The sequence below is a fragment of the Acromyrmex echinatior genome, chromosome 6 (genome assembly GCF_024713525.1).
Source record: "Acromyrmex echinatior isolate Ae372 chromosome 6, ASM2471352v2, whole genome shotgun sequence".
In the NCBI taxonomy this organism is placed as follows: domain Eukaryota; kingdom Metazoa; phylum Arthropoda; class Insecta; order Hymenoptera; family Formicidae; genus Acromyrmex; species Acromyrmex echinatior.
The window spans coordinates 3,882,579-3,895,473 of NC_141857.1; the positions used below are offsets into that span (position 1 = coordinate 3,882,579).

General features: G+C 40.1%; 1 protein-coding gene and 1 long non-coding RNA gene across 8 annotated transcripts in view; one reads left to right on the forward strand and one right to left on the reverse strand.

Annotated features, from left to right (window-relative positions):
* LOC147909275 (uncharacterized) overlaps nucleotides 1–12,895 on the forward strand; it is a 308,493-nt gene that overhangs the window by 19,910 nt on the left and 275,688 nt on the right. Inside the window, exon 2 of the long non-coding RNA XR_015545377.1 lies at nucleotides 5,006–5,080. This is a non-coding gene — a long non-coding RNA (uncharacterized LOC147909275). The remainder of the gene's footprint in view (nucleotides 1–5,005; nucleotides 5,081–12,895) is intronic.
* Nucleotides 1–12,895, reverse strand: part of LOC105153914 (Transcriptional-regulating factor 1) — a 432,031-nt gene that overhangs the window by 13,849 nt on the left and 405,287 nt on the right. For 5 of the 7 annotated variants that reach the window (XM_087407003.1, XM_087407002.1, XM_087407004.1 and 2 more), the window contains 8 exons: nucleotides 9,493–9,607; nucleotides 4,129–4,394; nucleotides 3,710–3,982; nucleotides 1,692–3,219; nucleotides 1,516–1,619; nucleotides 1,009–1,389; nucleotides 809–892; nucleotides 33–199 (listed from right to left, as the gene is read on the reverse strand). In XM_087407003.1, the coding sequence (XP_087263129.1) occupies nucleotides 33–199; nucleotides 809–892; nucleotides 1,009–1,389; nucleotides 1,516–1,619; nucleotides 1,692–3,219; nucleotides 3,710–3,982; nucleotides 4,129–4,394; nucleotides 9,493–9,607 (2,918 nt within the window). The remainder of the gene's footprint in view (nucleotides 1–32; nucleotides 200–808; nucleotides 893–1,008; nucleotides 1,390–1,515; nucleotides 1,620–1,691; nucleotides 3,220–3,709; nucleotides 3,983–4,128; nucleotides 4,395–9,492; nucleotides 9,608–12,895) is intronic. The other 2 variants (XM_011069054.2, XM_011069055.2) reach the window with 2 other exon arrangements.

The window sequence follows — 12,895 nt, forward strand, 5'->3', positions numbered from 1 at the left end:
TGGATAATTTAGATTAGAGATTGGAGACTTACTTCCCGCAAATCTTGCAGGGGTAGTGAAGTGGGGTAGGCACGGGTAGTTGTTGCTCAGAACTAGTGTGAGTTTGTGAGTTGGTGTTGACTGTGGCGTGGCTGGTATTGCCGATTTGGGCGGTTTGGGTGCTTCCGGCCATCGTTACTGTTACACTTCCGCTAAAGCTCTGACAACACAAAGAAAACACAAAGCCAAAATAAACAACACAAACAAACGACACGGCGACGACAGATAAGTAACGCAACGGTCACACAACGCACAACATCCTTGATTCTCTTAAAATGAAGCGTGAGAAAACGACGGATCAGCAATCAATCTCATGCGACACTTAGATATCTTCACACGTATCTACGCGTTTAGATATTTGACACCGAGTACGAAATTGTTAAATAAAATTGATATCAAATAATATTTTACAAAGATAAAAATTATTCTTTTATATTAAAAAGTATAATCGAGATGTAATATATATTTTAAAAAATTCTTCGTACTCGGCATATGTGAAGAAATAGGATATGCAGTGAGCAGCAGACATAAAAATAACTTATGTGAATGTATATTTTTCTCTGAATCAGTTGATTTGTTTTATAATATACTATTAAAATATATCACAGCAATGTGTATTGCCTAATTGAGATTTAAATTTATTCTTAAGTTAACTTTAGTTTGACTTTAAATAATTATTATCAGGAGTTAGATATGTGGTTCTCGTGTAATTAATTGTAAGAACAATTGTACATGAGATGTTTGTATAATAAGAAGTATAATTACTTACATCTGTACAGTCGTATGCGAATAACCTCAGCTCTCCTTCGCTAGTGGTTAGAGTCGCCGAATTTTCTCTTCCGCTTGATTGTAACTAAATAAACCAAAAAATAAAGAATATGTTTTCATATTCACATTTACGCGTTTATGTAATTTAGTATTAGTATTGCATTGTTAAACTCAAAAGCGATTAAATATGTTTAAGCTTACCAGTGTACGATGAAGGATCGATTTGTCTTCATTAAAGTCCATTTCCGATACGGACGCGATGGCGTCGCGTAACTCTTTGGTATCTTTGCTGTCTTTAATTTCGCTCTTGATCTTCGCTTTTCCATGGCAAATACGCAGACTCTTGTACTCGTCAGGACAGAGCCTCTTCCAAAGGTAGTAGAACTGCACGCATTGTTTCGCAGTCTTGGCACCGACATCCCGCGAAATCGCGGAGAAATCCTTGTTGTACTTGAGCAGTCCCTGATAGAACGCGTCCATTTCATGTGACGTCCATCTATCGGATTCGTGGCACTCGTAACTGAGCAGAGGATGCTCCATTGGTAGTATAGGCGTTGGTCGCATCAGTTTCACCATCGCTTCCTGAAATATACATACGTTGAATGTAAATAAGTATCAACAACGGCAATTTCGTTAAAAAAATAATAAGGATTAAAAAGGTTCAGGCAATTTCGATGTTTATAAAATCTATTCTAAAAAATATCTTACATGAATATTCCCTTTGCACATGTGCAACAGATGAAGCGCATATTCCTTGTTCCTACCACCACCCGGCACCGCTGCGCAACACGCGAATTGCAGGTACATCTCCACTGCAAGTAATCGATGTTTGTTATATATTTCGCAATACGCTTTTTTAAGGTATTCACGAAAGAAAAACTTACATTCAGTGTTCGTAAGCACATTGTTTATGCCGGGATCCCATAGAAGATGATCGGCTTCGGGTCCGTCGTTTCCTCTGTCTCCGTCATACTCCACCGGAGGTATCATGGCTTGATATCTCGTGCCGATATTAATTCTTGGCGGTGGACCGTCATTTCCTTGAGAATCGTCTGAGCTAAAGTCCGAGTCTCTCTCGTGTTGATGCAATCTCGCGTACAGCCCCGGACCGGGACGAGATGGGTCTAGGATTGGTGGCGGTGTGTAGCTGCTATCCCAGTGGCGGTCGCAAGCTTTTCGCAAACGCGATGGATAAGAATGTGAACTGCTGGTGTACTGGCCGCTATCCATGCGTGGCCTCTTTCGATAGTGTCGCACAGGGCTGCTGGCGGGTAAACTACCAGGACTGAGAAACACGTCCTCATCTAACATCTCCTGTTTAATCTGATCGATGGGTATCGGTAAATTTCCGGTGACTGTTTTATGTCTCAAGATATTATTTTTCGTCGTGTGATTATTTTGAATAAAAAATTTGGCCGGGTTAACAATTTGCTGTTGATTAAACTGACTCGCGTTGCACTGCTGCTGATTTGTCGTTTGAACGTTTAGGCCGAGATTTACGGTCACGGGTTCGATTTTTGGTGTTGCTAGGCGGATCTCCTTCTTGAATGTCAGCGCAGGACTGAGAGAACCCGCCTGCACGTACACATTCGCCTTCTGCAGACCCGCTGTCTGTATCAGTTTGACGTCGCCGTTGTTGTCAACGACGATACCAGCTACACTGCCGTTTCCAAGACCGAAGTCCATCAAGTTTTGGCTCGTGATGACTTTGTACGATTGGAACTCGAATCGTCTACGACCGGAGGCGGCAAAGTCCTTCGAGGTCGAGGAAAGCAAAGGATCCTCCGAGTTCGGCATCATCTGATTTTGAAGCGCATTATGCGGCGACACGGGAAAGTTCGTGCCCGTAAAGGCAACCGGTCCCGGCGACGAGACAGAGGACGGTGGCAGCGGCGACGGCGCCGATGTCGCCGACAACGGGCTTGGCAGTGGCGAGTGCGGATTTGGCGAACCGGACCCATAAAGGTCCGCATCTGCCTCGGATTCACCCGGTAACACTTCGTTCAACGCCTCCTCTACGGCTGCAGCAGATGACATCGTGGTAGTGTAAAATGCCGCCGAGAGCGGTGATGACACGTGTCTCACGTTCTCCGGATCTTCCTGAGGACTTAATAGCGGCAGGCTTCCGGTGAGCAAGCCTTCCTGGCTGGCCGGTGGCGTTGGATACGTAAAGCTCGGGCTATCGTGCCGCGTTAAAGGCGACGGTAGGGGTGATTGAGTTGGTAACGTATGAGGACTTTCCGTGTATTGCGCGGCGTAAGTACTAAATTCAGCCAGGGAATCGGGTAACGGCGAATTCACCAACGCTTGAAGATCTGGATTGACTGTGTGCTGCGAGGAGTATCTGTCCTCCAGTGTGATATCTTGCAGCTGTTCGGTAGATTGTTCTTGCAACAGATTGGCCGTCTGAAACTGTGGCACGAATATGTACGTTGAAAATAGAAATGTTGCACTCTACACTAAAAAAAAAAACGTACTAAATTTTAATAAATATTTGTTTAAAGAGTACTAATTTAATATTTATTTTCGATAACTAAATATTTATAAAATAAAAAAATATTATTGAGATTCTATATTCGCAAAAATGTGCATTTAATATTAAGCACTAAGATCCACTTTGATCAAAAAGAATTTCTATTAAAAATAATAATTAAATTAAATTAATATTTCTTGTATCACAAAATATATGTTTACATTTAATAAATATTCCGATAGAATTATTCAAAAACAAATATTTATTAAAATGAGTACATTTTCCTCAGTGTATTTTCCACTACGGATGGCACGAAAACATGAATTCTCATAAATAATTTCAAAATGTAATACGTTAGTACAACTCTTTTACACTATTTTTATATTAGCACTCATGATGCAAATCATTTTAAAAAACAGACTTGCTTACCTGAATCGAATCCAAGTGGGTAGCATGTAGGAGTACGCTATCAGGAACCGTTGTAACTTGTTGAAATACTTCGTCCTGCAGACTTGGGCTGAAGTAACCACCGTCCTCAGCGTATCCTGTCATCGTAAAGCTTTCTGTTACCGCAGGTTGTGCTTGTGGCTGCTGATTATTTGGTTGTTGGTTGGTCGTCGCTGATTGTACAGGCTGTTGATAAGTCAAGTGTAATCTTTGTCCCGGATCAGAGATTGTTCTCTTCACAGCCACCTTCGTACCCTACGAGTTATTAACGACACATTATGCGTATTTTTCTAAATGGATGTATTCATTAACGACGTATCACATCGTTAATTAAAAGCTTTTGATATATAATTATTCGAATCTCATTAGAATCAAATGTGAAAAAAAATTTGACATTATACCTTCAGGATCATATCGGCAAGCGCTTGTGCTTGAGCTTGAGTTTTGGATGTTTCTTGCAAGTGTTTCTGTACAGTTGTGTGGCCCACGGTGACATTGGGCTGCCGGAAGTGTTCACCATCAGAAAACCGACGCACCTTTTCCCCCGCCGCCAAAGGCGGCGGAGCCGGAATCGCAAAATTCGTCTTGACGACGGTTTGCGAAACGGCATCGGCTTGCGTGGTGAAAGCGGTAGTACGAGGTTGCTGATTGCCATTCGCGTCCACTGCTAAAAACGTACATATATATTTCCTACTGATCTAATTTGGGCATTTGATTGCATATATCTCTTATCTTGGAAAATTTGACAACTATCAAATAATATTAAATATGCACATGGAAAGGATAATTCGTTGAAGTATCTAAAAATTTAGCTAAGTAGATATAACTTAGAAAATAATTTTGTTGGACCATTAAAATAATTATATTATAGGGCCTCCAAATTAATTGCTAGAATCAAAACTAGATTGCTAGAGTCAAAATTTTTTCTCAAGCATTGTTCAGCATACTTGAGATTTTTATATGTAATTACTTTGATGGCATAAAATTATTTTCAGATCTGTTTCTAGGAAAATTTTTAGATATTTTAGTAATCATATCTTTCCATGCAATTAATAGATTATACAATTATTAAACATTTTTACAGTTAAGCTGCTTATTCGACGATCATTACATTTTGCATAAACAATGAAAAATATTTCGCGCTTGACGGATGAAAATATGCTTTCATTGCGATCACATTTTATCTATTATTAGTTCTTGAAAGGCAGAAGCGCTTTTCTCTATAACGGCTGGCGGTAAACACACGGTGTCTCTATATAGTTTGCTCTCGTGTTTCAGGTCGAGAATAAATATCAGGCGTGAGAGGTGTCTCTGAAGACTTCGTGTTTGCGATCGCGGAAGATGGATTGGTCGGTAAGATATTTTTCCTTTTTACTGAGAACGGCATAGTGCGTATGCGACGCCTCGTGTTTCCGAGCGGAATAAACAGAAAGACGGCGCAGACGACCATGAAACGGAAAGCGGAAAAAGCGGAGGAGAGCTTTCCCGTATGCGTAAACGAGAGTGTATAGCGTGCTCGAAATAAAAGGAATTTTTGTCGCCCTTTTTTCCTCTATTCGCCCTTCACCCGACAATGGCGGCCGCGAATTGGTGCTCTCTTTCAGCCGCAATGCACGCCTGTTCCGCACGTCGACGGTTTTTGTTTTCTCTTTGGTTTTACGTATATATAATTGAAGAGAGGGGAAAAAGAAATAAAGCGTAGAGAGGATTGGCTGAAGCAACAACATACGTCGTACGGTGCACCCCTACGTCCGTGCAATAAAAATTTTTCGGTACGTTGTATCTCTAAAAATAACAATATTTAAATTTCAAAAAAGCGTGCGTGCTGGTACGTCATGGCATATCCTGAGAACGGTGGGTTTGCTGGAATAACTACATTTAAATTTCAAAAAGCGCTCATGCCGTTCCAGTTATAATATATTCCGTAGTCTGACGGACTGACTCAATTTTTACGAAAGCGCACAGATGACAGAGTATTATAACTGAGCAGACATGAAATACATTCAGCCGACATGCCGCGTCGAAAATGTGGGGAAAAAATATTAGTGAGCTTTTCGATCATAATCACTGATCAGGAATATCTGGCGACATGTAAAAGTTCGTGTCTCTTTTCCGCGTGAATATGAAAGAACGCGAATATGATATATATTTTTTAATTAATCAAAAGTATTATGCGAAATTCATATCTTTCTATGGATTTATTTTCCGATTTCGCAATGATAGAAAATTCAATAATTTCTAATAATTTCCGATAAATGAAGGAAAAAGCAAATTTTATATTTTACTTTCGTAAAATATCAGGTATTTTATTTAATTTACTTAGGACCGGTTGTTCCACTTTTTGGTAAATTTTACCTACTAGGTAAATCTGGCAATCCGCTGCGCATGTAATTGGGTAATCTTGCTATTTACCCAACAGATAAAATTTACCAAAAAGTGGAACAACCGGGCCTTAAGACTGCGAAAAGTTAATAGAATATTTTTGCCTTATTTAAACCGAAGTAGAAGAATCGTAACTCTTCTCTTCGCACTTGGCTCCACCGTGCACCGCAATAAATATTCCACCACCGCTGAAATCGCAGCATAGTGAAAAATATATTCTATAGCGTGTACAATCGTTCATGGTAGCCGTACAACTCGACGGAAATAAATGCGTGCATATCCTGGTCGCCGCGGGGGGCAAAAGGAGGAAATGGGATTCGCCGAGTGTACAGCTGTATCACGACGAAACTTTTCCACGACGATTTCATGAATATCTGCCCTTCGTTCTGGCTTCGAGCCGGCTTTTTTAATATTACTTTTTTTTTTACCATTATACCGTGCATCAGTCCATAATATCCTATAGTTTCATCACACGTAGCGTATATAATTAGCTGCCTCAAGTGAATTTTTGTAAGAGTATTATATGAGAATTTTTATACGACCAATGCGCTGCCATAAATATTTTTTATAAATACATAAAAAACATATTACTTTAAATTTTGTCTCAACGCGAATCTTTATAAAATTAAAAACTTAAAAAGATAAATTTTCTCATTTATGAAACAAAGAATATCTATACCTCGAGAGTTTGTAAAAAAACGCAACGCGGATTGTCCGGTTTTATTGATCATCACGTGAAAGGCATTCGAGACTCATACATTTGCATAAACCGCAAATTCCGTGACGTACGTGTGACAGCGTATTGGCACACATTGACGTGAGACCGTGTGATATTTTTACAAATTGCCAATCATCGATCGCGGCGAGGCAAATTGCTTCCAACGAGGCAGTCACGCGGGCCTGTCTCCGGTCTGTCCTATCCGCACTTTGAATGGAAATTGTTGTGGTCGATACAACAGTACCCAGCACCCACTGCGAAAAAGCCGATAGGACAAAGCAAAGATTCGTTTGCGTTGATAACCAGCAAATCTATATAATTTTTAATATGGGCATACATATAAAAAATATATATATATATATATATATATATATATATATATATATATATATACACACACGTATTAGAAATACACGCATTTTTTTAGTAAATCTTTCATCAAATCAAAATTAAATTCTTTCCCAACAAAAAATTGATTAAATCCAATAACTTTTTGTTTTTTTTTAATCTTGAATTACTTTGATGGACTCGGAAAATTTAAAAATTGCTTATTCATATTTTAAATGTAATAAATAATCTTTAATAAGAAAACATATAATATAATAGTTGAAAAATTGTCGAACGGATTATAATTGAGTAATTATATTGTTCTTGTTGTTGGATATATATGTATATATACGAAGAACGAAATGGAACTATTGAAAAACAATCGTCGTGGAATGTGAGGTCTAATTATTTGTTTGATTTATCGCATGATTGTTATCAGACACGCGTTCTTTGGTGCACGGGGAACATCTGATAGATAATATTTTACTGAGCGCACTAGTGTGAGTGCGTTCCCATCAATGTTTCATTCTCTCTCGTCCTCCTCCCGCCAGCCCTCCAACCCTTTGTCAAAAATGTACGCCAGCGCCGTTGCACCACCGACAACCAAACAACGCACGGTGCAACGCGCATTCCCGATACATCGTCAGCGGTGCATCGCGACTAGCACGCTCCCGCCAGCAAATTATTTATCGATCGATCTTGTTGTGCGGCCACTTTCGAGGCTTTCAAAAAATAATGGCTGAGCCAACCAACGGCCAGGCTAAATGACTGTCAACAATTCCCGGCGTGCCGATGGAAACGACGTTGTGTGTAGATAGCAGTTCCTGTTGTATACTGATTAATAACAGCACGTGATCGAATATTCATAGAATTTTCGAGTCCATCATATGGTAGAATTCCGAAAAGGAGCTTGCCTGTTTATCGTACAGTCGTATAATGTTGCGTGTCCAATGATCGATCTATACTACTTGAAATAGTGCCATTTTCTGTACTTTTTGCTTATTTTTTCACCTCCAGGTAGACACGCGTTCTAGAAATTACTGGTCAAGAGAAAATCATCTCGTTAAAAATCAAATGTAGATTTACACGAAAAATGTTGTACTGCATTAATTTCACTTCTCTCGAATAAATTATATAAAATACACGGAAAGTATATGCTACTCACGTTATTCACTGTTATAAATAACGATGCGCGTTTTGCGTAAGTTTTTCACTACACATATTTCGATGCAGTTTCAAAAAATTGTTTCAAGCTAAATATTGATATAGTTAATTTTCCGTATGAAATCTTTATATATTGAAAAGGAAACAAGCGTAATGACTTATTTTTTCATAACTGTAGATACAAAAATACATTGAAGAATTTCCTAGACAAACCCAAAGCTGAAACAAATCTTGCCGAAACAAACCGCATATATTTTTTTTAAGCTCCAAGAAGCAAAAATTTTGATTACGTTATTCTGTTAGTAAACATAAATAAATATAGACTTTGATGTTGATTTTTTTCTAAAAATTATTTTAGACTTCACAATTAACGATCGGTAATTATCTATACAGGTTTACAAGAATCTGAACGCACGATTAATGATTTTGAACTTATTTTGGGTTTATGGGCATCGAAAAGAGCAACGTAGAAGACGCTGTCCTAATCCGAGTAGCGGATTATCCCTCGCCATTCTTGGCAGATGCCGAGGTGAAATCGCGCATAAATTGCTAACGACGCGCACTTTGTTACAAAAGCATGAGCCTGGTGCCCGCCGGTCCGTTCTGCTACTGCCGTCGGCTTGATTTATCGTACCAACGTGGACAATGCGAGAAATATTCTGGCGTGTTCGCTTCGTAAATCACGGTTCTTCGGCAGTCCATACACCGTACCCCCATAGAGAGGAGGTATCCTCTCCCTCTCGCGAAATATCACGGGGTGGCCCTTCCCGTTCTGGCAAATGTATATGCACGCGTGTGAGGGAGAAATGGATAAACGGGAGGACGACGCAACGGGAGATACACAGTCAATTCGGGATACGCATCCGTAAATCACGCCAGAATCGCATTCGTGGATTCTGTGTTCTCAGCATCGCCCGCCCGAATACTGTATTAATTCTTTTTTCCCCGCGGTTATGACACGTGTATACCTTCGGGATTCTAAACGGAACAATGACGTTGTCGCGGTCACTGCGCCTCTTTTCACCATATTACCTTGAACAATGCATCGCCGACGCGAAACTTTGTTATCGGCGATAACACGATCGATGTGTCATGTCACTGGAGCATTATGAAAAATGCAATAACTTGTAATTGACAAAATTATCGATTGTTCTCTCATTTTGAATTATCTTACCTGTCGTTCTCTTCTGTATGATCTTCTCCTCGATGAGCGCTCTCACGCTGACGGACGCCGTCTGCAGAGGTGGCCCAACGACCTCTTTCTTCTCACTCTTCTTGTTCTCCGCATCCTGCAACACGTAATTAAAAAAAAATGTGTTGTTAAATTAAACAAACAGGTTGTTAGTCCGCGTAATAAAAACTGAATACTACAAATGTTCTAAATACATAAATTTTCCGCGTTGCTTTCAAATTCTTTGTTAAAAATGGATTGGTCATTAATGGAAGAAAAAATTATAATATATACGCGAAATATTGATGTATTGGATATTTTATCAACTGATTGCAGTCTAATATAATAAAGCTGGGTCTCATTGGTCGTGTATGGCAATAGGATTTTACCCAGGATCGTCTAGAACTCGTAGTTTAGCTAAAATCCTTGTTGAACCCCCGGCCACGAAGGACTCGTGACGGGAGAACCTGGATTAGAAGCTCAAATCACGGGCAAATTGACGCGCAGGATACTAAGGGAGACGTAGGGAGACTACAATGGTGAATAGGAGAAGCAGGAGGGCGGGAGGGACCGGAGATGCACGCTAATCACTGAGTAAGGCTAATTGAGGCGCCCGTTGGATTATATCGTAATGGAATCTCCGGCGTGTGCGATTCAACATCCTATAATACACCCGGCGCTAAGGAAAGCGCCTAGTTTCTTGATGCTTACGAAGAATCAAATCAGGGTCTAAACTTCGATTCCGAATCGCGAAATCTCAATATACCGTAGTAATAAAATTTATGTATTTTTCATTCTTTATACCTTAATATTTGTGTGTGTGTTGAAGAAATCATTGTTTAATAAATATACGAACCAAAAATTTGAGAAAAATTATATTTAAAAAATTTATTAAATTTTAATAAATATTTGTTTGAACTAATTATAATATATATAATATATATATATATATATATATTTGGAACAAGAATCAATTTGATTTAAATATCACTTTTTTTATTGAGTAAATATTTATAAAAATTTGATAAATTTTTTTTCAGTGTACGAAAAACATTTTTTACTTTATTAAAAATTTTTTCTAATCTTAAAATTCTTTTTATCTTCTCGTATATACGATTATTAATATTTTCTGATACTTATACTTCGATGCCTTATATTCTGTCCATTATCTAAAATTATATTTCCTTTTTCAATGCTTTTATAAAAGCTCTCAATTGCTCAATGCTGCTACATAGCATTTCCAAGACGACCTAATACATTTTTTTTATCCATCTACGTTGTAATATCGATCGACCAATTGAAAGATAAAAAAAAAATGCAATACATTGACGACACAATAGCATCTCGCGGACTTATCATCATCGTATCGATTTATTATTATCCTCAAAGTAGTATCTTCGCAAGAACCTTCCCTTTCCACATCTCGCAAGATAAGTCGTTCTTGCTCGTGAATTTACTGTCGCCGCAAGCTACGGAGGCCCTACTTCCTAACTCACTAAGCACAGGAATTCCTTAAAGTCCGTGTAATTTTTTCCCTAAGGCGCCCGCGCGTAAAAGTTATATTACTTAAAGTTTCCGCGAGTTATACGCACATTGTGCAAAGTGGACCTTGCGACTCGTCCTCACGATATGCAAGCTGGAGAGGTCTCGCTGCCACTCCAAAGCATTTAGCAACCGTGAGTTTCAGGATACGTTTATAATTAGCATACTAATACTCGAGGGTGTTTCACGCGCATACATCTTCCGCCGCCATTGCCCTTATGTTAGTAACTGGCGTCGATAATATATCTCTCCGGATACATACGTCATCATCGTCATCTTCGTCGATCCTTAATGGGACGGAGCGGGCGGTCGGTCGACCTCTCGCGACCCCCTCAATTTCCTATCTCCTACTTCGATACGTGTGTAACGCGGCGCACTTACGCACCCGCAGCCGCGTATATATCACGCCTCCCACGAAATTGAACTCTGTCTTTGACGGGGCGTACATCGTTCCGCTCGCTTCATGAATATTGATCGGCGGCCGTTAATACGCGGAATTGATTGCGGAACGTCCGCCACGCCGCGCCGCGCTGATCCTGAACTCATCAATTCGATCTGTGTCGATTACAGCTACCGGAATTATCTCCAGCGACTACCATTGTCCGCGATTATACTCTTGTGAGTTCTTCTCTTGTGAGTAACGTTTCTTTGTACGAATTATTTTTATACTCCGCGAAAAGTGTATAGAATTGCGAACAAAGATTTATCTAGTCCATCAGCACTTTCTCTTGATACATCGATTTAATTTAATTTCGAATTATTTTTACATTTCTGTAAAAATATCTCGTACCGTGATAAAAGACGTCTATCTTGATGTTTTTATCTTGGTTGGTCAATATATCTATCAGTATTCTATTTTACGCCAGCGTGTAATACAATTTAGAAGAAGCGCATAGGCTATGTCTTATAGAGTATGATTACAAAGGGGGCGATTAATGAATGACGCTGCCGAGATCCTACGCGACTATTTCCGATATTTCTTGTTCTTATCTCAGCCACGCTAGGCATTGATCAATCGACAATCCATAGCGCGCTTACGTTTTCCAACAATTCCTACCTTCAGACGATCAATCGTACTGCACGTCAACTACTTACAGAAAATAAATCTGAAACGCGTCGGCGCAGATTTATTGCTGACGATTTATCGCTCCGAAAAATCATTCGTCACGCGACCGTACAATGTAATGAAAAACGGCCATCGGGTCGGGGAGTGGTAGCGTGCAGTGTGCGGGCGATTCCTCCGAAAATACAACGAATTAGGGCTATAATTCGGCCCCAAAGCCTACCACTACACTACCTACGGCTGTCCGCGGGCTCGTGGAATCTCCTGGAAAGAGAAGCATCCCCCGCGCACGCGGAGATTAACAGCAGATGCCACTTAATGAACCTGAACGTGGCCACTAACTCCTCTCATCGTGGACACGCGTCCTGAACAACAATTAACGCGGTTACACGAGGGACGAGACTCTGTCTATACAACTCAATGAGTTTTCCTGTTTCACTCCTCTCACCTCTCCTACCTCTCTCTCTACCCCGTTCCCGTGTGACATTAATCTGGGCTATATATCCACGAATTCAAAGGGCCATCGAAACTTTTCAATAATTCCGTGCGACCGGGCAAAAAGCTCGGCTATGGGAAATTGGGTCGTTGGTTGCCGGCAACCGGATAGAGCTTTCGCAGTAGTGCGGCGCCCGTTGGTCTCTCACGTTGGTCGAACATAGATGAGCGAATATGCGGAGAAAGGAGAGAAACGAGGGGTGTTCGAGAGGATGGACGTAGGGCAAAAGGAGGAGGCGTATCGCGGTGAAAACTCGGGTGCTCGAAACGAGAGCAGCGCCGTTGAAAATCCCGACCGTAACCAGT